The following is a 27,158-nucleotide window of genomic DNA, read 5'->3' as shown; positions in this document are numbered from 1 at the left end:
AAAAAAACACAATAGAACCATTTAAAAAAAACTCACACAACAAAAGACCGTCAAACATCGAGTATGTGGGGGGAAAAAAGAACAAATTTGCAAACAATATAAAAGCAAGCAAATATCTCACTGAATATTAACTGGAGAATCCCTGAATGTGAGTCCACAGCTGCTGAGCTAGTTCAGCGCTGAAGCACCTTGATAAAATTATGCAAATAGTTTTCTAAAATGTAAACAAAAACACATAGAACAAAAACTGCAGAGTTCCTGAAAGTGAATCCACAGCTGCAGAGCCCGTTCAGAGCTGAGAGGGGTGAAACCCGACCAGGAGCCTGATAGCTGCAGGGCAACAACTGCTCTCAAACCTGTCAGTGTGGCATGATGGTGGTAGTGAGAAGAGATGGAGACCAGTCAAGTGCAGGGCAATGGTGCTGAGCACCTGTCCATTCTCATCCTCGATGATTTGAATCTTGCTCGATTTTCTAGTCAGCCTGGAGTATTGGAAGCAACCATTGAGTTTGACTTATGCCCTGAGGCATTGCTGTAGCGTACAACCCTAGCAATGGCCTCACTCTCGGGACTCTAGTTCACCGAATTCTCGAGAGACCGCAGAAATGCCAGATTGTTTAGTCCGCTCAAAAGTACATCCTTAAAAAGGAAATTGCAGGCTGCACTCGATTGCAGTTAAGAAGGAGAGTATCTTTGTAGTTTTGTGAGCTGTCTGCAACATGTCACTGTTGTTTGGTGGTGCCATTTATTATGTATTGTATTTATTTATTTAGCGATACAGTGTGGAGTAGGCCTTTTCGGCACATCGAACTATGCCATCCCAGCAACCCCTGACAAATCCGATTAACCCTAACATAATCGCGGGACAGTTTACAATGACCAATTAACCTACCCAGTACGCTGCGGACTGTGGGAGGAAACTGGAAGACACAGAGAAAATGCACACATTCTATGGGGAAGGTGCACAGAGACTCCTTACAGAACAGTGCTGGAAATGAACTCTGAACTCTGGAACACCCCAGCTGTAATAGCATTGCACTAATTGCTATGCTGCCATGGTGTCCGTCTTACCCACATGATGCTTTCACTGGTATTCAGGCTATTAACTTAAGAAATCCTAGCCTTTGTATAATTAATGATTTTTTTCTTGTGTCTCAGAGCTGTCAACATTGTTCTTTTTTGAAGTATCTTTTGTATTTTTAAGTTGTCATTGTGGACCAGACCCCTCCAATACATTCCTCAATGGTGTCCTTAGCATTATTTTCCACAGACTGTAACTTGTGAAAATAAAAACAAACCAACAAAGCTCTGTCTGATTTAAGCAGATTGTCACTTTCATCTCTAAACTCACAGGCCTATTCTGAAGATTTTTTCTGCCCTCGTTGAGAATCCAAGCTGACTGCTGAATTAGTGAGAGTCTGGTTGCCACTCTAAATCTGTGAGAAAACACTCAAAAGATTATTTGTTTGCCAGTTTTGCAGTGAGCCATACTCTATCCAATCGAGATTCATACTTCCTACTCTCTGTTCCACTTGTGCTGCTATAATTATTTGCAGGGCTGCTTGCCAACTTTTGATTGCTATTGATGTACAAGCAAGTTGCTGGAGAGTTCACAACAGGAGTCTACGTTTCGTTTGGTTCCCTTTTTTATAAATCCCCCAGGGGATATATCACGGTAAATCATGTTTGCTGTGTAATTATATCACCGTAGTATTTTCTATCAGTAGATCAGGAGCCTGGGCTCCACAGGTAGGGTGTGCGTAGACTCAGGCTGAGTGTTTTAGAAGTACACTGGTACTTCACAGTAGGGATTTTGTTGTACTTCAAATAAACTTATTTTATAACAATGGAAGATTAAGATAACTTTTTTTCTTTGTTGTCAACGACATTCCTTCTGACTATATATACTCAGTGGCCACTTTATTAGGTGCTGTACCTCCTGTACCTAATAAAGTGTCAACAGAGGGTACGTTGGTGGTCTTCTACTGCTGTAGCCCATCTACTTTAAGGTTTGACATGTTGTGCATTTAGGGATGCTCTTCTGCACAGCACTGTTGTGATGCATGGTTATTTGAATTATTGTTGCCTTCCTGTCAGCTTGAACCAGTCTGGTTATTCTCCTAGCAACACACATTAAAGTTGCTGGTGAATGCAGCAGGCCAGGCAGCATCTCTAGGAAGAGGTACAGTCGACGTTTCGGGCTGAGACCCTTTGTCAGGTTATTCTCCTCCTGTATTTCTCAGTAGCAAGGTGTTTATGCCCACTGGATTTTTAAAAATAAAGGCATCCGTTAGTCTTGCGAGACCGTGGATCTGCGCCTGGAAAGTCTTCACTCTCCAGGGCGCAGGCCTGGGCAAGGTTGTATGGAAGACCAGCAGTTGCCCAAGCTGCAAGTCTCCCCTCTCCACGACACTGATGTTGTCCAAGGGAAGGGCATTAGGACCCACACAGCTTGGCACTGGTGTCATCACAGTGCAATGTGTGATTAAGTGCCTTTCTCAAGGACACAACACGTTGCCTCGGCTGAGGCTCGAACTCACGACCTTCAGGTCGCTAGTCCAATGCCTTAACCACTTGGCCACATGTCCACATTTTTAAATATATATATATATATATATATATATATATATATATATATATTTGTATGTATAAAAGTTGGTCAGATCTGGAATAACAACTGTGAGCAGCACTTGCTAATAAATAACATTTATGTTACACTGTTTATTTACAGGTGAGCTGTTTGTCAGAGAATGTTGCACGTCTTGAAGGTCAGTTACAGAAGCTGATAAGAGAGAAGGATTCAGCATGCAGCCAATTGGAAGCAACTCGGAAGCAACTAAAACAAACCGAGATGGAAGTTAATCAGGTATAAAGTTAAAAGTTATCTGGAGTTGGTAACATGATAATCCTATCCTTGTAGTCTTTGCTAGTTGAATGTTTGTAAGTAAATATATACTGCGGTATTGTAGGGTCAATCTCTCTTGCATCCATTTACCCTTGGGAATATTATTCATTGTAACCGAGTGAACTGGAATTGTTTTGCATTGAGAAACTATAAACCAGCAGATGTTGGAAATCTGAAATAAAATGGTAAATAATGAAAATTGGTAAAAGATCCTGCTGAAGAGTCTTAGCCTGAGATACTGAAAATATTATAACAAGTCAGGATATCGAGAGGAGAAGAGCAGTTAGCATTTCAGATAAATGACCTTTCATCAGAATTGAGTGAATTTCATTTCTTGTGGATTCCCTTGTACTGGGTCCAACTTGTATTCTATTTGATAAGTATTCACACAGAGATAAATTATGTACCTTGTTTATTTTTTGATAAGTAATTCAAAATTTGTTAAAATCACCTTTGCCCACCCACCGTGGTCAAGTGATGCACAATTTGATATTATTCTTCACATGTCTCCTTGTGACATTATTGGTATACTTTTGTGTGTGTGCCCCCATTCTATAAAAAGAAAATGCAGGCAAGCAGGAAGAAAGTAAGTTATTTATGGCAAAGGGGCAGAACTGATTGAGCAGCTGTGACAGGGTGCCCCAAAGTACTAGCCTAGGCATTAACCAGTGTAAATTCATTATTTTTAAGCTTTTATATTAAATGACTTATAAAATTCAAAAATCTGTTTTCATAGTTTTATTCACTTTAATTGCACATAATGTATATTCACATAACTTGCATCGCCTATCTTGAGGGCCAAAATCTTGGGTCGAGGCTAGCAGTTTCAGGTGGAACAGCTGCCATTCAGTTATTCAGATTGAAGCAAATCTGAAATTTATGGAGAGATTTGGGAATTACTGCATTTTGCTGGGGAATTGTCTGTTAGATCTTGTGCCAGTCAGACCCTTGTGATTTTCAGAATTTATTGGGGATTCTAGGTCTGTAGATTAGGAGTAATTGGGAAATATAAGTCTATTAATAAACATTATAGATTAATCAGTGCTCTTAGGTTTTAATTACCATTTTTAATTATTTACTTCAATCTCAATAATTTTTAAGTGTCTCTGAGTTGACTTCAGCAGACAGAAGGTAAAGCTCCATCACCATTATTTCATCAATGCATATTGGACTGCTGTCTTAGTGGAGTCTCAGTAGTATACCACTCCATGACTTAGTAGTCATTTTGACAATGCTGCATGATTCAAGGATGCAATAGTCTGGCAAGAGTAGCCCACCACATCTGGCCCAAGGGTATGTGAAGACAGTGTGTTGTGATTCAGTTTGATGGTCTGGTCCATCAAGATCTTGCCCAAGGGCTTTCAGAATCATCTGTTCAAACTTCATCTAACATTTATTTTCAGTATTAGAATTATATTTTGTCAAAAATCTAGTGTTAATTTAATATAGTCTGGATCACTTCTGAAATGTTTCTTCTTCAAATGACTTTTCCCCAATTCCATTTGATTTTCATTATTCTTCTGTTGCAGTTAGCACATTATAATTATGCACTTCACATTTCCCTCTTGAACTGACAATTGCCATTTGAGAAATGATGGGCAGAGATGATTTATTTTGTGCTTGCTGATGATTTCCATGCAATGTCTTTTGTCTTCGATATATTCTGGTCCATAGTCACGACTGACGTGTCATTCTTTGTCTCAGTAACAATAGCCTTGAGGTGGCTGAGCATGCTGTGAAGCCTGAAGGATGAATAACAAGCTACAGTTTGATAGTTGAAGTCTCCTGGTTCCAGTTAGAAAGAAATTGTTAGAGCAGTCTAACCACTTTAGAGGATTGACTGTGTTTATAACAAGAAATAAAATGTGAACTTGAGCTGCGTGAGTTCAGCTTCTCCAAAAGTGTTTTCTGATATCCTTTTTGTTTCTAGAGTGGAAAACTACCTCAGAATAGATTTTTTTTGCCAATAAATTGCATGGAAAAGTAGATAAAGATGTCATTTCACATATAGGTTATATAGCTATATTGAGCTATGTCAAAATCCATTGATATTAATATTTCAGTGAATACCACTGTAATGTTTTTCAGCAAATGATTAATGATCTTGTGTCTTCAGCCAGTGATTAATGACCTGTGTTTTTATTTGTTGAGCAAATTTTCACTTGTTATAAAGGTTTCATTCTTTTACTTTATGAATTTTAAGTGATGAATCAGTAAAATGTTGCAGAATTATTATAATTATCTCTTTATTAAAGCAAACAAATTGTCATTGAGGCAATTTTAATATATTTTTAATGTTTGATGTTTAATCTCTATAAAACAATTTAAGAGTAGTGCATGAAGAACTAGAGGGAATGCAAAAGGTGCATTACTTTTGGCTAGAATCATTTGTTCATATACCTGAAAATTTTAATGTTGTATTGTGGCCCAAAAGTTAATGTTCATTGAGTTAATGTGCTTGACATTCATTTTAATTTCCAATATCAGTTATCCATTTACCATTCCCACTGACAGTATCCTATTAATACAGTCAGGTAAATTTCCCAAAAGTATCATCTTGCAAGAAATGCCTGATTGCACTGCTCTTCTCAATCAATAATTCCTCGTATTATTTATTCAGTCATTATTATTATTAAAGAATATTGCAACATGAGGGGCTATGCTTATTAAGTACAATCATAAGTAAATGAATACCAGCTGGAAAGTACTGTGTCATAATCCATACTCAGTTTTCATGTATCCGTACTCACAGCAGTCTATAAAAGCCATTTAATCTACCAGAACATCTTTGAGATCTGGGAGGGAACCAGAACACTTGGGGGAACCAATGAAAGGAAACATGCGTATGGGCCACAAGAAGTTTGGAATTGATTCCCAGTCCATGAAGCTGGGAGGTGTCAGCAGCAAATGTACGGCACTGACATGGCTCTTGGTACAACCTAACAGGTGCTGGTCCCTGATTCAAGAGTGTTGCATTGAACTTTGGTAGGTGCTTGTGTGACAAAACATGCTGTTGATTATGACAAGACCATGTTTTAAACATCTGATCAAGAGGAGAATTCCACTGCAGTTAGCTTTCCTTGCTCCTTTCCTGCCAATCACCTTTGCAGAACTCAAATCCTTTCCAATCCTGGCAACAAAGCAGTATATTTCACCTAGCTCTCAATTTGATCTGATCCACAGAGTATCACCTTTTCCTGCTCAATACAAATTTTGTAAGAATATTCTCTCACTTATAACTTTCAATCCCCTGCATAAAGGGAGGCTCCTGGAGAGGTGGAAATGTAGAGCAAATGTTTCATCACAACATGTGACTAGCTTTGTGCTTTTGGTCAATTAAATTGGTAAATTTGTTTATTATTGTGCCTTGCAAATTGTTCATTCAGGTCAATTCATTCCAATGGCGCTTTGAGGTAGTACAAAGTAAAACAAAAACAGAATGCAAAATAGAATGTTACAGGTGCAGAGGGACTGCGGTGCAGCTAGGGAATAAGGCACAAGGTTATACTGTAGATTGTGAAGCTAAGAGTCCAAGAGTTCCACTGGGGAACTCAGTGAAAACAATCAAAGTTGGTCCAGAACATTTGAGATTCTGCAGATGCTGGAAATCCAGTGTTACACACACAAAATGCTAGAGGAACTCAGTGTCAGGCAGCATCTATGGAAAGGGACAAACAGTCAATGTTTTGGGCCAAGACACTTCATCAAAACTCCTGAATTTGGTCCAACCTCCTCTTCTAGCTCTTCCACTCCAATGCAGGCAACATCCTGCTTCACCTCTTCTGCAGCCTTTCCAAAGCCTCCACATCCTTCTTATGATACAGCAACCTGAACCGCACAATTTTGCAAATGTGACCTAACTGATGTCTTAGACGTAAATACTGACACAAGTTAACTACACAAATGATCACTCCATTCATCTTTAACAATGTTTCCTCTTTTGCCTTCTTCATGACATATCACAACGAGAGCTCTAGCCTCTCAAGAGAGCATAACCTTTATATTTTCAATAAGGCCAAGGTTTCGTAGATTGGGAAGAGGACTCTTTATGTCGATTGCCTCATCCCAATGGAGTCTGTCCTCCCCCTTGTGTCAGAAGGACTGAAGAGGCCACTCTACCTAATGAGGAGATGCTGCTAGCAGGCTACCTGATCAGCTCACTAGTAACATTTCATGGTGATTTTCACATCCCCATTGTTTTTTTCTTAAATTTATTAATTTCACATGATTTATGCTCTTATCAAGGCCGGCATTTATTGCTTATTCCACAATTGTTCTTGGTAAGAGGAGTCACTTTCCTAAACTCCTGCTGTTGTTCTCTTTTACTGCAGATGGTTCATGAGTTCCAAGGTTTAGTCCAAACAACAATGTAGCACTGGACATACTGTGGACTTTTTAAGTTGTACATAATACAGCCACTGTTTGTCCATCAAAGAAGGGAATGGCTTGAATGACCTGGATCTCCAGGCATTTCAAAAGGTTTTTGATAAGTTGCCACACATGAGGCTGCTTAACAAGATAAAGTCTTATAAGGTTACAGGAAAGATACTGGCATTGATAGAGGAACGGCTGATAGGCAGGAGGCAGGCAGTGGAAATAAAGGGGGCCTTTTCTGGTTGGCTGCCAGTGACTAGTGTTCCTCAGGGGTCAGTATTGGGACCGCTACTTTTCTCTGGTAAAGAAGGCAAATGCAACGCTCGCATTTATTTCAAGGGGTATAGAATGTAAAATCAAGGAGAAGATGTTGAGGCTTTATAAGACTAGTCAGGCCACACTTGGAGTATTGTCAACATTTTGGACCCCATATTTCAAAGGATGTGTTGTCATTGGAGAGAACGAAGGGGTTAACATATGAGAAGTGTTTGACAGCTTTGGGCCTGTACTGACTGGAATTTAGAAGTATGTGGGGGTGGGGAGGGGATCTCATTGAAACCTACTGAATGTTGAAAGGACTTGATAAGGTGGATGTGGAGAAGATGTTTGCTATGGTGGAGGTATCCAGAACTAGAGGGCACAGCCTCAAAATTGAGAGGCGACCTTTTAGAATAGAGTTGAGGAGGAATTTTATTTAGCCAGAGAGTAGAGAATCTGTAGAATGCTTTGCCACAGACTGTGGTGGTGGCCAGGTCTGCGGGTATATTTAGAGCAGAAATTGATCATTTCCTGATTGGTCAGACTATCAAAGGATAGGGCAAGAAGGTAGGTGTATGGGGTTGAATGGAATCCAGGATCAGTCATGATGGAATGATAGAGCAGTCTCAATGGGCTGAATGGTATGATTCTGCTCCTACCTCATGGTCTTATGGACAAGGGAGCAAATTTCATCAAACATCTGAATTGTGAAGCATTGATGCTGGAAAAGCTTTGGATGTTGGTTTGCAAGTCGGTTGCAACAGGATAACTGGTACCTGACCTCTGCAGTTTCAGTGATAGTATTTATGTACCGTATGCAGTTGAGTTTCTGGTCAAGGTAACCTCTTGGCTATTGACAGTTGTGAATTTTACAAAGATAATTTTTGTCTGAATTCTATGTTTAGATCAATGACAGGTGATCAATTGTTTCTATTTTTTCTGCGTATGAATGTAGGGTAATGGTTAACCTGAATGGCTTGCTAAGCAGTAATAAAATTCAGAATGTAGTGTTACAGTTGCAGAGAAAGTGCAGCACAGGTAAACATCAAAGAAAAAGGTTCATGATGAGGTAGATTGTGAAATTACGAGTTCATCCTCAATAAACAAGAGGTCTGTTCAAGAGCCTTTTAACAGTGGGGTCAAAGTTGTTCTTAAGCTTTGTGGTGCATGTTCTCAAACTTTTAAATCTTCTGCCTGATGAAAGGGTGGGGAAGAAGAGAGAATGTCTGAGGTGGGAGGGATCTCCAAATATATTGACTGCTTTTCCAGGGCAGTGAGAAATATTGACAGAGCCCATGGAGGAAAGGCTGGTTTTTGTAGTAGTGTGGATTTCTTTTTGACACATCTTGTCAGATAACGAATCTTGTTTTTGTACCATCTCTTCATGCTGAGACTTTCAGTCCGACTGCTTTAGCCACTTCCTGTCAGGTGTCTCTAACTGTGACCCTATCAAGTCTCCTGCCTTTCATACACTGTTCCACCCTCCTGAATGATATTCCTTTCATGGAATCTGGGAGCTCCTTTCCCTCCTTTGCAGACTCCCACTTCTTCTTGGAAACTGTAATGTCTTTTGCTGCTGCCTGGCAGCCATATGGAGTGTGACTTTTCAGGGTTGATGCCCTTCTCTGTTTGCCATGCAGCGAGGTGTCAGCAAGTGCATTCAGCTGAGCCTAGTCCAGTTGTGAACCACACGTCCTTTTAGTGCTTGTTTCTAGCTGTAGTTTATCTCAAACTGGAAATTGACTACTTTTGTGACATTTTGCAGGGGATGTAATTTGGCATTAGCGTTAAACACAGCCATATTTTAACGCACCAAGAGTACTCACACTCCATTCTCTAGAAAATTTCTCTCTGTATGGATGATCCTTTGAATATTTATAGATCTACCTCTTTTTATAGCAGATTTCCAGAATCTACAGTTTGTATTTTGCTTTTATTTTAGATTATCAGAATCAATGAACTATTGAGCGGAGTATGGGTCTCCAGTGTCTTAACCTTAAATGTACTGCTGGCAGCTTTCCACAATTTTTTTTAAACTTTTCTATCTGGGGAAAAAAAAGAAAGGAACAGAAGTGTTCTTTCTAGCTTTGCAGAATCAATTCCGGCACATATCACCCAATTCCTAATGTGCTCCAGACTGATATCTTAAGGAAAATATTTATATTGTGCGGGCTTTATCCCAGCCCGAGGAGCACATAGAATAGGCTGTTCTAGGGCTCTTGAGGTATCTGTCAATTTCTGTTTCTATTTGGAAACTACACATTTTTACATTCCTGCTTGTACAATATATTGTATATACTCATGCAAAATTCATCATGCAGAAGGAGGCCATTTGTTCCACTGAGTCCAAGCCACTTGGTGGGAGAAGACTATCCTTCTCTTCATACCTTCCTACTTCCATAGCTCTGCAGGTTACAGCTACTCAAATACACATCAGAGGGTCTTTCTGATGCAATGTAGCTTCTGCTTCTATCTCTTTCGGGCAAGGTGTTCCAGACTCCTACCACCATCTGGATGAAAACATCTGTCTTCATCTTTCCCTTAATCCTTCTACAAATTACTTCAGATCTGTGGCTCAAATATTTGAACTCCTGCTAAGGGAAATATATCTTTTCTGTTTACTCTACACTAAGCAGTCCTCTTGGAATTTTATATTCCTCAGTTAAATCGCCCCACAGCCTTTTCTATTCCATCCCAGCTTATTCAATGTATCCTCTTAGCTAAACATTTTCCAGTCCTGACACATTTGACAGATGGTTATATTTGCATGCATTGCCTTCATTGACAGATTCCTTCATAGATAAAACTTACACACCCTTGCTGTGAGCATATGCATGTAGAAGCAAGTGTAAAACTACACATTGGGCAGTACTATGGCAGATGCTATACAAGTCCATTGGCAATTGAATCTGGTTCAAATGGTGATCTGAGAGCCTTGCCTCTGTGATGGGGGTTTGTAGTTTATTATTCACCACTCATAGACGATTGTACAAGTATTAAGGAAATCTCATTCTCTGTAGTCAGTATTGTGAGGATGAGCAAGACACCTGCAAGTGGATTGGGTTTTCAGGAAAAGAATTAGGATGATTGATGTGCATCATGCTGCTTCAACACTTTGCCAGAATAAATTTGTAAAGCTCCAATTGAACATTGGCACTGGTAGAAGCAAAATCTCCAAGACACATCTACCTTCATCTTCTTTCTAAGGGCTTAAACACAAATACCATTTTAAAAGTTTCTCTTTACTAAAAACTCTGGCAAGTTAATAATGCCTCTCATTCTAAAAGAAAGTAAAGAATCAACTCTTTCCACTGAGGGGAAAAAAAATGATAAATCTGTCTGATGAAGGCTGAAAAAGTAGCATTCCCTCAAGTCACAATGTCTTCCTCCTCCAGGGTAGAGAAATTAGAGTGAGTTTATGTAAGCAAGACACCATTTTCATAAGATCTATCTCTGTAACGTCATGGAGTGCACCCTATTTTATCATATTTAAAGCTTAACAGTTAAAATTAATGGAAGTCCAGATCATTTAGTTCACATTGAAGTAATTTCTTCCTTATACACAATCTGCATTGACTTTACAAAATCTCCAGTAGGTATTGTCTTTCTAAGCTAGTAAACAATTTGATTATATTGGACAGAATGTACAACAGATACCATGGGCCACAGTGTTCACACCTGGCAGACTCCAGCAGTACTAGTAACTGAGATTTATTCATGTGTGAGCTTGTATATATGTAGTTAGTTCTAGCCATGCCTTGGTAGTTACATTACTGGCACCTAGAAAATTATGAGGTGAAGTCCAATTAAAACAAGATTTAAGCTGTCACATCCTTGCAGATACTGCTGGTTTGTTATGATTTTATCTGGCATATTTCTGTGCTGTATGAAACTAGACTAATTTGTCTGGTTAAGTGGATGTAAATATTTTTGTTAATTTTATTTTTCTGCCTGTGGCTCTGGCCAACACTGATCTATCATCAACATAACCAAACCCATTTTAACTGTTTATTTACATTGTACTTTTTGCAACATTTTGTAATCAACAAGTTTGTTGCCACATTTTCACACAGCGCTCAATTATCCTTCCAGAATAATGCTGGTTATGAATTGTTTTGAGATGTGTTGGAAACAGTGAAACTTCATGGACAAATGCATGTATTTCCTTTTCCCCTCCTGCATGAGTAATTTTTAGTATTAGGAGAGGTCAGGCAGGGATATTACTTTATGACTGAAACTAAAGAAAATTTTCCTCTACTACGTTAGATAGTGTCCTCACAAACTCTCTCAATCAATTTAACTATCCCATGGAGATGAGTTCTCTTGCTTTGGTGAACCCAAAAATTTAATCTTTAGCTTGATTTTCACTTCCTTTTACTTTGATGCTCATCACATCAATTAGAAGTGTTAATATAATTTTATCTTTAAACTCTGTTGCTAGATGCAGTATGAAGTATTTACTTCTGTGTCATCAGAAAACTCATTTCAAGACATAAGTGAAAAACACTGTACTGCTCTGTTAAAATACAGCCTGTTGCACTCATCCAGATGCTACATTGTTCTGTGAATTTTAAAGCAATGTTTAATTTGCATCCATTTGAACTATTAGAACTAGCTGTATGGAATAAATGTCAAATCCAATTGAGAATGGATGCAGTTTGATTAGTTTCTTCCTACCAGTTCAGCTGTTGATTGTATTAGCTACCTAATTAAAGGTCTTGCATTGAATGGACGTCAGTTTGAGGAAATAGATAGAGAATCTATAACTTCTTCTTTGTTCTCTGCCTTTTACAGACTCTCTCCTTTTCAAACAGCAGAAACTTTAGTTTTGTCAGGGTCATGACTTTCAGTTCAATTAATAGTACACTCAACTAACCTGGTAACTCTAAAATTAAACTACATTATTAATAACAGTATGTTTTTTTAAGAGTACAAGAAGAGGAGAGTTTTTTATTTGCAGACAGTGCTTTTCAATTTCTCTGTTGGGCGGTCCTTACAATCACATTCTTCACTGCTTCTCATTAGCATTTTCACTTCTTTATTTCTCTTTGATGTCAATGATCCAGGCACTTGTGTTTTTATTGATTTGATCAGTCTTTATTTTACACAAAGAGATTAACTGTACAATTCTTTCTTTCAATGTTTTGTTTTTTTTGTTTCACCAACTTCTCCACCTTGTTCTTAAAAGTACTAAATCTTGACTTGAGAGCCATTATTGTAAAAAGCGAGAAAACTCAAACCTAATCTGCCTATGTAATGTTCAAATTTTTCAAGGTTATTCAACTTTTTTTTATCACTTAACTTCCCACTCTAAACCTATTGTTTCACTATTACTTGTCATGGACTTGGATCTGTCTGGCCTTTGCCAGCAGTTACAAACAGAACTGTCAGTGCTCAACCATTTAATCTGCTGTAAGCCTTGAACCTCCCAGTATACTGGACCTTCAGGCAGATTCTGAATACTGGCTGTTGGAAGTGGATATGATAGGAACTTTCAAATGAGACTTGAATAAATAATTGAAAGGGAAAATGTGGAGGGCCCTGGAGAAAGACCAGGGACGTGGCCTTATTGGAGAGCTCTTCCAAAGAATTGGCAAAGGCACAGATACCATAAGCTGGTGAGCTTTTGTCTGGGTATCATGATCCTTTATATGCATGAAGCCTTGAAAAGACTTTGAAAAGTGCATTCTGAATCACTGTGGTGTTAGCTTTTAGATAATTTACCGGTTCGAAAACTCGGTTGGTCTTTATTTAGAAATTAAACAAAGAATAAAAGTCTGCTGTTATCTTTGTTTAATAAAAACACAGATAAAAAAAGATAATCATAGATATTAAGATAATCAAATAGTTCTAGAGAGGAATAAAGGCAGATCAGTCTTCTCAAAATTCAAAGTACATTTATTATCAATGTACTGTACATATACATTATACAACCTTGAGATTCATCTCCTAACAGGCAGCCATGAAACAAAGAAACCCAAAAACAAACTCCAAATATATGAAAAAAACCTGTCTAGCACCCAATGTACAGAAAATAAAAAAACAGATCATGCTCATAAGACAATATAAGAATAAAATAGTAACCAAAAAAAGACCATCGAACACCCAACGTGCAATGAGAAAAATTATATCATGCAAACAGTAACTGCAAGCAAATAGCATTCTGAACTGAAGTCTGTGTGAGAGTCCAAGATCCATAGTTCAGCTCAGAGCAGCGCTTTTAATCAGCCTGTACCTCACCTCGGGCCCTGACCCCTTGACCTTTTCAAACTGGTGCAGTGCTTAACTCATACTTTATACTTTATTGTCGCCAAACAATTGGTACTAGAACATACAACTATCACAGCGATATTTGATTCTGCGCTTCACACTCCCTGGATTACAAATATTAAAGATACTAGAAATAGTTAAAATTAGTAAATATTAAAAATTTAAATTATATATCATGAATAGAAAATAGAAAAACGGGAAGTAAGGTAGTGCAAAAAAACCGAGGGGCGGGTCCGGATATTTGGAGGGTACGGCCCAGATCTGGGTCAGCAGTCTTATCACAGTTGGAAAGAAGCTGTTCCCAAATCTGGCTGTATGAGTCTTCAAGCTCCTGAGCCTTCTCCCGGAGGGAAGAGGGACAAGAAGTGTGTTGGCTGGGTGGGTCGTGTCCCTGATTATCCTGGCAGCACTGCTCCAACAGCGTGCGGTGTGAACTGAATCCACGGATGAAAGATTGGTTTGTGTGATGTGCTGTGCCATGTTCACGATCTTCTGCAGCTTCTTTCGGTCTTGGACAGGACAACTTCCATACCAGGTTGTGATGCACCCTAGAAGAATGCTTTCTACAGTATATCTATAAAAATTATTGAGGGTTTTAGGGGACAGGCCAAATTTCTTTAGTTTTCTCAGGAAGTAAAGGCGCTGGTGGGCCTTCTTGGCAGTGAACCCTGCTTGGTTGGACCAAGTCAGGTCATTTGTGATATTGACCCTGAGGAACTTAAAGCTTTTGACCTCTTCCACTTGCGCACCATCGACGTAAGTTGGGTCGTGCGGTCTTCTACTCCTTCTGAAGTCCACAACCGATTCCTTCGTCTTGCTGATGTTGAGGGATAGGTTATTGTCTTCGCACCATACCACGAGGTTTCTTAATTTCCTCTCTGTACTCAAACTCATCATTACCCGAGATACGGCCTACAATTGTTGTGTCATCAGCAAACTTATATATTGAGTTTGATGGAAACTTGGCTACACAATCATGGGTGTACAGTGAGTACAGCAGGGGGATGAGTGCACAGCCTTGTGGGGCACTTGTCCCCTATTTTTTCAGCCTGGGTCCTGTCTGTGAGGAAGTTGAAGATCCAGCTGCAGATCTGAGTGCTAAGGCCCAGGTTCCGGAGCTTAGGAATCAGTTTATTTGGAACGATGGTATTAAAGGCAGAGCTGTAGTCAATGAAAAGGAGCCTTACGTATGCGTCTTTATTCTCCAGGTGTTCTAAGGAGGAATGTAGGGCCAGAGAGATGGCATCTGCCGTTGACCTGTTGCTCCGGTAGACGAATTGCAAAGCGTCGAGGTTGACCGGTATGCTGTGGTTGATGTGTGCCAAAACCAATTTCTCAAAGCACTTCATAGCAATTGATGTCAGAGCCACAGGTCGATAGTCATTCAGGCATGCCACCTTGCTCTTCTTCAGCACTGGGGTTATCATTGCCTTCTTAAAACACGAGGGTATCTTAGACTGAAGCAAGGAGCAGTTGAAGATCTCAGCAAACACTCCTGTTAGCTCGCTTGCACAGGCCCAGAGAACCCGTCCTGAGACGCCATCTGGGCCCGTCGCCTTCCTTGGATTTATCTTAAGGAAGGCCCTTCTAACGTCCTCCTCGGTGACGATGAATCTCGATGCCACCAGGTCTGGTTCATCCGGAGGGAGCGGGACGCTCCTCTTCTGTTTGAATCTTGCGTAGAATACGTTAAGTTCGTCAGGAAGAGAAGCCCCACAGTTATTGATATTCCCAGCCTTTTCTTTGTGCCCAGTGATCTCATTTAGATTCTGCCATAGTCTACTGGCATCCCTTTGGTTAGCCTGCGCTTCCAACTTGGCTCAATATTGTCTCTTGGTGCCCTTAATAGCTTTCCGGAGCTCGTGCCTGGATTCTGTGTAGCAACTGGTATCCCCGGACCTAAAAGCCACAGCTCTAGCCTTTAAAAGGGACTTGACCTCATAATTCATCCAAGGTTTCCGGTTAGGGAATACCCGGATCATCTTGCGACACACACAGTCCTCCGTGCATTTCCAAATAAAGTCAGTGACAGCTGAGGCACACTCATCGAGGTTAGTTGCCGAGTCCTTGAATACTAACCAGTCCACCGATTCAAAGCAGTCACGGAGGACCTCATCCATTTCCTCTGTCCAACGCGACACTACTTTTGACGCCATGACCTCCCGCTTCAGTTTCTGTTTGTAAGCCGGGAAGAGGAGTACGGCCTGATGGTCCGATTTTCGGAAGTGCGGTCGTGGGACGGAACGGTAGGCATCCTTCACTGCTGTGTAGCAGTGGTCAAGTATATTCGGGCCTCTTGTGGGGCAGGAGACATGTTGGTATAACTTTGGCAGCGCCTTTCTGAGGTTGGCCTGGTTAAAGTTCCCGGCTGTAATGAGCAAAGCCTCCAGATACCTTGTCTCAAGTTCACTGATGTTGGCATACTGTATGTTCAGAGCACACTCCACGTCTGCCTGGGGGGAATGTAGACCACTGTCAGTATGACCGAGGTGAATTCCCGTGGCAGATTGTGGACGACACTTCACCGACAGGTGTTCCAGGTCCGGGCTGCAGGAGCTTGTCAGTGCCACTGTGTCCGAGCACCACCCAGTGTTGATCAGTAGGCAGACACCACCTCCCCTCGTCTTGCCCAAAGATGCCGTGCGGTCCATCCGATGGATCGAAAATCTCTCCGGTCGGACAGCACAGTCGGGGGTGGCAGGGGAGAGCCAAGTCTCGGTCAAACAGAATACACAGCAGTTCTGCATCTCCTTGTAGTAGGTGAGTCTCCCTTTAAGATAATCCACCTTGTTCTCTATGGCTTGCCCATTAGCTAGTAGGATGGTGGGCATAGGGACCCTGAAGCCCCTCAGCTTCAATCTGACCAGCAGCCCAGCTCTTTTCCCATGCTTCCTCGGTAAGTAGTGCATCTTTCCAGGTCTCCATCGATGCACTGTGTTGTTGTCAACTCTTTGATGTTGATGGACGCGTCCCACGGGAATCGATCGGCGGGTCACGTCGTCGTGCGCTCCCGGTCGGGCCGAGTAACGGGGAAGGCTCCGCTGCCACTTCCAGCTGCCGGGGGCCTGGGCTGTCCATTGGGTCAGGCCCCGAAGCCGACACTTAATCCCGGATGGTCGGGCTCCTTGCTGAAACAAGCCCTTAAGCCGAGTCACGGTTGCGGAGGCCTCTGCTCCAGTCGAGCCTCGGGCTCAATTTCCCGTTGGCGGCGGAGGCCTCACTTCCGGCAACTGTGGATGACCACCAATGGGGCTTTACGGTGGTCGCTCCGGGGGAGCATCTGGGGCATCTTGAGGTCTCCGCCGTCACTTTCTGTGTGGTCGCCTGCTCCAGAGAGGTGCTGGTCGGAATGGGCCGTGTCTCCAAGCGCTCCGGCACAGTAGCAGACCATGGGTCTCTAGGAACGTCGTGCACCTCGTTGGTCGGGTCCAGGTGAGGTCCAGAGTTTAAGAAGCAGTTCTGGCGCGGTGGTCTCCAGCTGGGTCAGTAGCTTTGCCAGGGTGTTGTTGATCTTTATCTTGCTAAATTGAAGGTTTAGGAGGGTTTCTCGGGTATAGGATAGTGGAGAGGGCAGCTTGCTCGGGAGAGCACGCGCTAAGTCGCCAGTTACTGGCGCTATCTTTAACGTTTTTTTAACTCTCCATCTGAACATCAGGTTCTGCCACTTTGGGCAGCGATCAGAACCAGCTTGCCCCTTGCCACCCTGACCTTTTCAGTCTGGCTTGGTGCTTAAATCTGACCAACAGGTTCTGCCACTTGGATACACTGTACTTTGCCACCTCTATTCGGCCTGTAGATCTCCGTCTGAACATCATGTTTAGTCACGTCGATACATGCTGGAGCCTTGACCTTGTGGCTTTGATATGGCCTGTGTACAACCTTTCACACTCTTGCACACTCTCAGCGACGGGCCCACTACCTCGGCTTGCCTTGGTTCTGCAACAACGAATTGCCTCCAAGTCCAAAGGGAGGTTACAGACTATTACTTGCGATGATCGTTTGCCAGAAAAACTGTGGTCTAGTTGCTATTCTTGTTTCATTAGTTACCAGCTAGAAGCCGCTGAGGGTCACCAGCACCATCTGAAACCAGAAGTACAGAAGCATTAAATCTCTTTTGAAAGTACTTCACACATTGTGGGGTGGGATGGTAGCTTGACAGTTTGCTGTTATAGCACCAGCTGTAAAATGGGGGTTCATTTCCTACTGCCATCTGTAAAGAGTTCGTATATTTTTCATCTGACTCTGTAGGTTTCCTCTGGGTGCTCCAGTTTCCTCCCACATTCCAAAGATGTGCAGTTAGGACTAGTATGTTGCGCGTTGACACTTGTGAGCTGCCCAGCACAATCCTCGCTGGTTTTGTTTGACTCAGACAAAGCAATTCACTGTAGTTTCAATGTACATGTGACAAATAAAGCTAATCTTGATTTCTTTCTTTAAAAAGATGAGCAGTTCAAAATCAAGTTTAGTTGAAGTGTAACATGGCAAAAATTGAAAAGAGTGATGAATACGGGACTAAGGGTGTTATATTTGAATGCACACAGTATACAGAATAAGGTAGATGATCTTGTTCTGCAGTTAGAGATTGACAGGTATGATGTAAAGCTATCACTGAGTCGTGGCTGAAAAAAGATCTTATTTGGGAGCTTAACATCCAAGAATACACATTGTATCAAAGGACAGGCAGGTGGGCAGAGAGGGTGGGATGGCTCTGTTGGTAAAAACTAACATCAAATCCTTAGAAAGGGGTGACATAGGATTGAAAGATCTACAATCATTGTGGGTAGAGTTTAGAAACTTCAAGGGTAAAAAGAACCTGATGGAAGGCATGTAAAATGGGTAATGTTACAATAGTCAGGGGGGATTTCAATAGTCATAGTCATAGTCATAGTCCTACTTTATTGATCCCGGGGGAAATTGGCAGGTAGAATAAGAAAATCAGGTTGGTGCTGCATCCCATGAGAGGGAATTAGTAGAATACCTCTGAGATGGCTTTTTAGAGCAGCATGTGGTTGACCCTACTAAGGGAAAGGCAATTCTGGATTGGGCATTTTGTAATGAACCAGTTTTGATTAGGGAGCTTAAGGGAAAGAAACCCTTTGGAGGCAGTTATCATAATGTGATAGAATTCATCCTGCAATTTGAGAGGAAGAAACTAAAGTATTATGCATCAGTATTACAGTAGAGTAAAGGGAATTACAGAAGCATGAACCATAGAGCCATAGAAACTACAGCACAGAAACAGGCCCTTTGGCCCTTCTTGGCTGTGCCGAACCATTTTCTGCCTAGTCCCACTGACCTGCGCACGGACCATATCCCTCCATACACCTCCCATCCATGTATCTGTCCAATTTATTGTTAAATGTTAAAAAAGAACCGGCATTTACCACCTCGTCTGGCAGCTCATTCCATACTCCCACCACTCTCTGTGTGAAGAATCCCCCCCAATGTTCCCTTTAAACTTTTCCCTCCTCACCCTTAACCCATGTCCTCTGGTTTTTTTCTCCCCTTGCCTCAGTGGAAAAAGCCTGCTTGCATTCACTCTATCTATACCCATCATAATTTTATATACCTCTATCAAATCTCCCCTCATTCTTCTACGCTCCAGGGAATAAAGTCCTAACCTATTCAACCTTTCTCTGTAACTGAGTTTCTCAAGTCCCGGCAACATCCTTGTAAACCTTCTCTGCACTCTTTCAACCTTATGTATATCCTTCCTGTAATTTGGTGACCAAAACTGAACACAATACTCCAGATTTGGCCTCACCAATGGCTTACACAACCTCATCATAACATTCTGGCTCTTATAATCAATACTTCGATTAATAAAGGCCAATGTACCAAAAGCTCTCTTTACGACCCTATCTACCTGTTACGCCACTTTTAGGGAATTTTGTATCTGTATTCCCAGATCCCTCTGTTCCACTGTACTCCTCAGTGCCTTACCATTAACCCTGTATGTTCTACATTGGTTTGTCCTTCCAACGTCCAATACCCCACACTTGTCAGTATTAAACTCCATCTGCCATTTTTCAGCCCATTTTTCCAGCTGTTCCAAGTCCCTCTGCAGGCTCTGAAAACCTTCCTCACTGTCTACTACACCTCCAATCTTTGTATCATCAGCAAACTTGCTGATCCAATTTACCACATTATCATCCAGATCATTGATATAGATGACAAATAACAATGGACCCAGCACTGATCCCTGTGGCACACCACTAGTCACAGGCCTCCACTCAGAGAAGCAATTTTCTACCACCACTCTCTGGCTTCTTCCATTGAGCCAATGTCCAATCCAATTTACCGCCTCTCCATGTGTACCTAGCGACTGAATTTTCCTAACTAACCTCCCATGCGGGACCTTGTCAAAGGCCTTACTGAAGTCCATGTAGACAATATCCACTGCCTTCCCTTCATCCACAGATTGGTCAAACATGACCTACCACGCACAAAGCCATGTTGACTCTCCCTAATAAGCCCCTGTCTATCCAAATGTTTGTAGATTCTGTCTCTTAGTACTCCCTCCAATAACTTACCTACTACTGACGTTAAACTCACCGGCCTATAATTTCCCGGATTACTTTTCGATCCATTTTTAAACAACGGAACAACATGAGCCACTCTCCAATCCTCCGGCACTTCACCCGTAGACAACGACATTTTAAATATTTCTGCCAGGGACCCCGCAATTTCAACACTAGAGAGAGAGGAGAGAGAGGAGCTGGCCAAAATTAATTGGAAGGGGGGATGATGGGAGAATAACAATGGCAGGAATTTCTGGGGGCAATTCAGAATTGCAGGATAGATCCCAAAGATTAAATTTTCTAAAGGGAGGGTCAGGTAACCATGGCTCACAAGACAAAATAAAAACCAAAGAGAGTGTGAATAATATAGCAAAAATTAGTGGAAAGGTAAAAGAATAAGGAAGCTTTTAAAAAAGAACAAAAGGAAACAAAAAAAACATAAGGAGAGAAAAGATGAAATATGAAAGTAAGCTAGCTAATAATATAGGGGACACTAAAGTTTTTCCAAATGTATAAAGCGTAAAAGAGAGGCAAGTGTGGAGGTTGTATAGCTGGAAATTATGCTGGAGAGGTAGCAATGGGGGAGTATTTTGTGTCATTCTTCACTGCAGAAGATATGAGCAGAATGCCAGAAATTTGAGAGTGTCAGGGGGCAGAAGTGAGTGTAGTTGCTATTACTAAGGAGAAGGTGCTTGGGAATCTGAAAGGTCTAAAGGTAGGTAAGTCAACTGGACCAGATGGACTACACCATAGGATTCTGAAAGAGGTAGCTAAAGAGATTGTGGAGGCATCATTAATGATCATTCAAGAATCACTGGATTCTAGAATGGTTCCAGAAGACTGGAAAATTGCAGATGTCACTGCACTCTTTGAGAAGGGAGGGAGGCAGAAGAAAGGAAATTATAGGCCACTTAGCCTGACTTCAGTGGGAAGCTGTTGGAGTTCATTATTAAGGATGAGGGTTCAGGGTACTTGGAGGCATATGATAAAATAGGCCAAAGTGAACCTGTTTCCCTGGAGGGGAAATCTTGCCTGACAAATCTGTTGGAATTATTTGAGAAAATAACAGGTAAGAGATACAAAGGAGTGTAAGTGGATGTTTAGTTAGATTTTCAGAAGGCCTTTGACAAGGTGCCACGCATGAGGCTGCCTAACATGGTATTGCAAGAACAATGCTAGCATGAATAAAGCATTGGCTGATTTGCAGGAGGCAAGGAGTGGGAATAAAAGCAGCCTTTTCATATTTGCTTGTAACCACTAGTGTCCTGCAACGGTTGGTGTTTGGGCGGCCTGTTTTCACGTTATGTGTCAATGATTTGGTTGATGGAATTGATGGCTTTCTGGCCAAGTTTGCAAACGATATGAAGATGGGAGGAGGGGCAGGTGGTTTGAGGAAGCAGTGAATCGGCAGAAGGAGTTGAACAGATTGGGAGAATGAGCAAGGAAGTTACAGATGGAATATAGTGTATGGTCATGCACTTTGAAAGAAGGCATAAAGTCTGTGCTGGACTGGGGCTTATCCACTACCTTCAGTACGACTTTCCATTCAAGGGTACTGGTGTTCCATAACAGGCCATGCTGGAACCAGTCAATATACTCTGCACTATACATCTAAAGAAGTTTTAGATATCACGCTGAATCTTCGCAAGCTCCTGAGGAAGTAGAGGCACTGCCGTGCTTTCTTCATAACTGTACTTGCATGTTGGGACCAGGAAAGGACTTCTGAAATAATAACACCGAAACCTCTCTACCTCTGAATCCCCGATGAGGAGTGGCTCTTTCAGAACTTCCAGTTTTCTCCTCCTGAAGTCAATAATCAGCTCCTTGGTCTTGATGACACTGAGTAAAAGGTTATTGTTATGGCACCACTCAAACAGATTTTCAATCTCCTTCCTATCCACCTTTGATTCGGCCTATAATAGTGGTGTTGTTATCAAACTAAAATATGGCATTGGAGCTGTTCTTGGCCTCAAGTATAAAGTGAGTGGAGCTAAGCACACAGCCTTATGCTGATGGAGATTATGGATGAGATGTTGCCAATCTGAACTGACTGGGGTCTGCAAGTGAGGAAATTCAGGATCCAATTGCACACTGAGGTATTGACGCCAAGGTCTTGAAGCTTATTGATTAGTTTTGATGGGATGATGGTATTAAATGCCTTGCTGTGGTTGATAAAGAGCATCCTGATATATGTATTTATCTTTGTTGTCCAGATGTCCAGCATTGATTGAAGAGCCAATGAAATGTCATCTGCTGTTGACTTGTTGTGATGGTAGGCAAATTGGAGCACATCAAAGTCGCTTTTCAGGCAAGAGTTGATATATTTCATCACCAACCTCTCAATGCACTTCATTACAATGGATGTAAGTGCTACTAGATAATAGTCATTGAAACATGTTATCACCTTTTTCTTAGGAACCTGTATAACTGAAGCCTGCTTGAAGCTGATGGGTACCTCAGACTGCCAAAGTGAGAGGTTAAAGATATCGGTGAACCCTCTGGCCATTTGATCAGTACAGGCCTTTATAACTTAGCCAGGTTACTCATTTGGGCCAAAAGATTTCCGTGGGTTCACTACTGAAGGATGCTCTACATCAGCTTCAGAGACTGAAATCACAGGGTCATTGGGAGCTGTGGGGTTCGTGGAGGTTCCTCCATGTGTTTTAGCAGTCAAAGTGAGCATAGAAGGCATTGATCTCATCTGGAAGCAAAGCCCTGTTGTCACTTATGTTGCTTGGTTTCATCTTGTTAGAGGTGATAGCATTCAAGCCCTGCCACAGCTGTCAAACATCCTTCAGTGATTCAAGTTTGGTTTAGAATTGCCACCTCACACGTGTGATGACTTTTCGGAGATCGTACCTGGATGACTTGTATCTTACTTGGTTGCCAGACCTGAACACCACTGATCGGGCCCTCAGCAAATTGTGGATCTCATGGTTCATCCAGGGCTACTGGTTGGGCAAGTCTCTGAATAATTTTGTGGGGAAGCACTCATCTACAACTGTTTTTGTACGGTTCATGATGACTATAGTGTATTCATTCAGATCTTCTGATGAGTCCTTGAACACTGCCCACTCCTCCGACTTGAAGCAATCCCCCTGCCACCCACAACCACCTCTTTGTTGTCCTTAATTCGGAGCCTTGCTCTTGAGCCTCTGCCTGTACACAGCGAGGAGGACAGTGAAGTGATCAGATTTCTGGAAAAGCGATCTATGCATGGAACAGTAGGCATTCCGAATTATAATATAGCAGTGATCTAGTGTGTTTGGACCCTGGTACTACAGGTTATATGCTGATAATAATTCAGCAGAGATTTCTTCAAACAAACTTGACTGAAGTCTACAACTATAATTTGAAATGCATCAGCATGGACTGCTTCTTGTCTGGTGATGGCAGCATTCATTATCTCGAGTGCCTAAATACATCGGCATTTGACGGTTTATAAACTGCGGTCAGGATCATGGAGGAGAACTCTCTTGATAAGTAGAACAGTCAGCACTTAATTGTTAGATGTTCCAGATCGGTGGGAATAAGAGTATGACAAAACCACCACATCCAAACACAACAAGGAATTTATCATGAAACACAAGTCCCTTCCTTTTTTCTTCTTTAAATCAGCAGTTCGGTCCATCCTGTGTATCAAGAAGCATTCTGGTCTTAGCAATGCATCCAGCATGTTCAGAGTCAGAATGCAGCAATTCCTTATTTCCCTCCAAAACAACAATCTTGCTCTTAGGACCTCAGTCTTGTTCTCCAGTGACTGTACATTTGCTAACAAGGTGCTGGGTTAGAGGGAGTTTCCATCCCCTGCGTTTCAGCCTGGCTTCAGACCTCCTCCCTCTCTTCCAGATGTGGTGATGTCCCTCAAAGTCATAAAAATGTACAACACAGAAACAGGCCCTTCAGCCTATCTAGTCCAGACCAAAACCATTTAAACTGCCTACGCCCATCGCCCTGCACCCTCCATAGGCATACAATCCATGTACCTATCCAAACTTCTCTTAAACGTTGAAATCAAGCTCACATGCATCTCTCGTGCTGGCAACTCACTCCATGCTCCCATGACCCTCTGAGTGAAGAAGCTTCCTCTCATGCTCCCTTTAAACATTTCACCTTTCACCCTTAACCCATGACCTCTGGTTGTAGTCCTACCCAACCTCAGTGGAAAAAGCCTGCTTGCATTAACCCTATCTATACTTTTTGTATACATTTTGTATACCTCTATCACATCTCCTCTCAGTCTTCTAAAGAATGCAGTCCTAACCTATTCAATTGTTCCTTATAAATCAGGTCTTCCAGACCCAGCAATATCCCTGTAAATTTTATCTGTATGCTTTCAATCTTGTTTACATCATTCCTGTAGGTAGGTGACTAAAACTGCACACAATACTCCAAATTAGTCCTCACCAACATCTTATACAAATTCAACAAAGCATCCCATCTCCTGTACTCAATATATTGATTTATGAAGGCCAGTATGTCAAAAGCTTTCTTTAAGACCCTATCTGCCTGTGATGCTACTTTCAATGAACTATGGACCTGTATTCCCAGATCCCTTTGTTCTATCATGCTCCTCAGTGCCCTACTGTTCACTGTGCAAGACCTACTTTGGTTGGTCATACCAAAGTGTAAAGCCTCACACTTGTCTGCATGAAATTCCATCTGCCATTTTTCAGTCCATTTTTCCAGCTGATGGAGATCCCTCTGCAAGCCATGATAGCCTTCCTCGCTATCCACTACACCTTCATTCTTGGTATCATCCACACATTTGCTGATCCAGTTGACCAGATTGTCATCCAGATCATTGAGGTAGATGACAAACAACAAAGGACACCGCACTAATCTCTGCGACACACCACTAGTCACAGGCCTCCAGTTAGAGAGGCAACCAACAACTACCACTCTCTGGCATCTCCCACAAAGCCAATGTCTAAACCAATTTACTACCTCTTGAATGCCAAGTGACTAACCTTTTAAACCATCCTCCTATGTGGGACCTTGTCAAATGCCTTGCTAAAGTTTATGTAGACAACATCCACTGCACTTCCTTCAGCTACTTTTCTGGTGACTTCCTTGGAAACTCTATAAGATTGGTTAGACGTGACCTATCATACACGAAGCCATGCTGACTATCATTAATCAGTCCATATCTATTCAAACGCTTATATTTCCTGTCCTTTAGCATACCTTCCAATAACTTTTCCACAACTGATGTCAGGCTCAATAGCCTATAATTTCCTGGTTTATGTTTAGATTTTTTTTTTAAAGAGTGGAACAACGTTGGCTCTCCTCCAATCCTCTGGTACCTTCATCTGCTTAAAGGTGCCATACCTGTGAGCGTGAAAGTTAAATCAGTTGAGTCCTTCAGTAGATCAGGAAATTGCTAGTTCATTAGGACGATTCAAAAGTACTTTGCTTAAAGGGAAATTATAGGCTGCAGATTGCATTGAGAATAATTCAAGAGGTATATTTAGAATTTTGTAGCCAGCCCACTGCACATCACTGTGGTTCACTGGCACCATCTCTCTTGACACTTCTTTAGATCTTTGAAGATTAGCTTTATTTGCCACATGTACATCGAAGCATATGGTGAACTGGGTCGTTTGTGTCATATCAAATCAATGATTGTGCAAGGCAACCTGCAGATGTTGCTATGCTTCCCGCACCAACGTCGCATGCTCTGCTTTAATGAGATGTATATTTCCTACTGGTAAATCTTTGGAATGTGGGAGGAAACTGGACCACCTACAGAAAAAACACACAGGAGTGGGGGGAATGTACAAAGACTGGCCATTAAAGACCTTCTGAATTATTGTGAAAAGTCTCTGATATTTAAATAGATATCAGTAATTATTTAAAAAGTAAGAAAAGAAATACGAAAAGTAAGTTAAGAACATTTTCTTGACAGAAACCAATAGAAGATATAATTATAACGTAAAAGCAATGAGCGTGCCATTAATTAGTCAGGTCATCCAGCCCCTCATTTTAGTAAGTTTTAGACAGTGCTGAGTCCGGAGTGAGAAATCCAATATGCCTCCACTCGACTCAATGCTACTCTTCGACTTCCATCTTGCAGTTTGTTCTAAGGTGACCTGCAAGGTGACATTGCTGGCAATTAGCTGTGGAGTTCAGCAAGCCATTCACTTTGGCTCGATATGTATTCGTTCTGTAAAATGGTAGCATACAAATTCCACAGCTGTGAAATAGTTGTAACTTAAGAACACTGTTCTAATTGACAAGCTCAATTTCCCTTATGTTAAGCACAATAAAGCAAGGAATTTACACATTAACTTTCTTTTGTTGAAGCCATCGGTTTCACTCTGACTTGAAAAATGCACACATCAAGTATTCATGAATTGCTCAAATTAGAGTAAGAATAATCACCCATCTGCTTGTCCCAGCAAGGCAAAGTGTGAAAAACATTAAGCCAGTGATGGTCCCTGTTGGCTCATATCACAAAGCGCAGTCCGTACTGCAGTGGCCACAGTTTGGGAAAGGAATAGTTGCCAACTTCTGCAGCCTGTGTAAAATCCTAACATCTGGAACTATTGGCATCTTTTCACTTCTTAAGAGCCGCAGTAGTTTTTCAAAAAATATGAGTATTTTTGTTTGTACCAAAAGAACATTTTTCCTCCCTCCCTAAATCAACAAAGTTTCAATTAACTTTAAACATGGTACTTAGAAAGAGAAGGACATTGACTGAGCTCAATTTACCTGAATTCCGATATTTTGATAGTTGTCTTTCATGCTGCTGCTCATCTGATAATGTCGAATTCAGAGCATGATTTTCCTGTTTAGGAGCAAGTCATACCTTACCTTTTTAAGAAGCA

At 41.5% G+C, this 27,158-nt stretch overlaps 1 protein-coding gene across 3 annotated transcripts in view; it reads left to right on the top strand.

Moving 5' to 3' along the window:
• sdccag8 (SHH signaling and ciliogenesis regulator sdccag8) overlaps window positions 1–27,158 on the top strand; it is a 409,652-nt gene that overhangs the window by 86,223 nt on the left and 296,271 nt on the right. For all 3 annotated transcript variants that reach the window (XM_072264841.1, XM_072264844.1, XM_072264843.1), the window contains exon 11: window positions 2,732–2,866. In XM_072264841.1, the coding sequence (XP_072120942.1) occupies window positions 2,732–2,866 (135 nt within the window). The remainder of the gene's footprint in view (window positions 1–2,731; window positions 2,867–27,158) is intronic.

This window comes from Mobula birostris, chromosome 8 (genome assembly GCF_030028105.1).
Source record: "Mobula birostris isolate sMobBir1 chromosome 8, sMobBir1.hap1, whole genome shotgun sequence".
Taxonomy (NCBI): domain Eukaryota; kingdom Metazoa; phylum Chordata; class Chondrichthyes; order Myliobatiformes; family Myliobatidae; genus Mobula; species Mobula birostris.
Note: the sequence above shows the minus strand (reverse complement) of the source record. Positions and strands in the feature narration are given on the sequence as shown.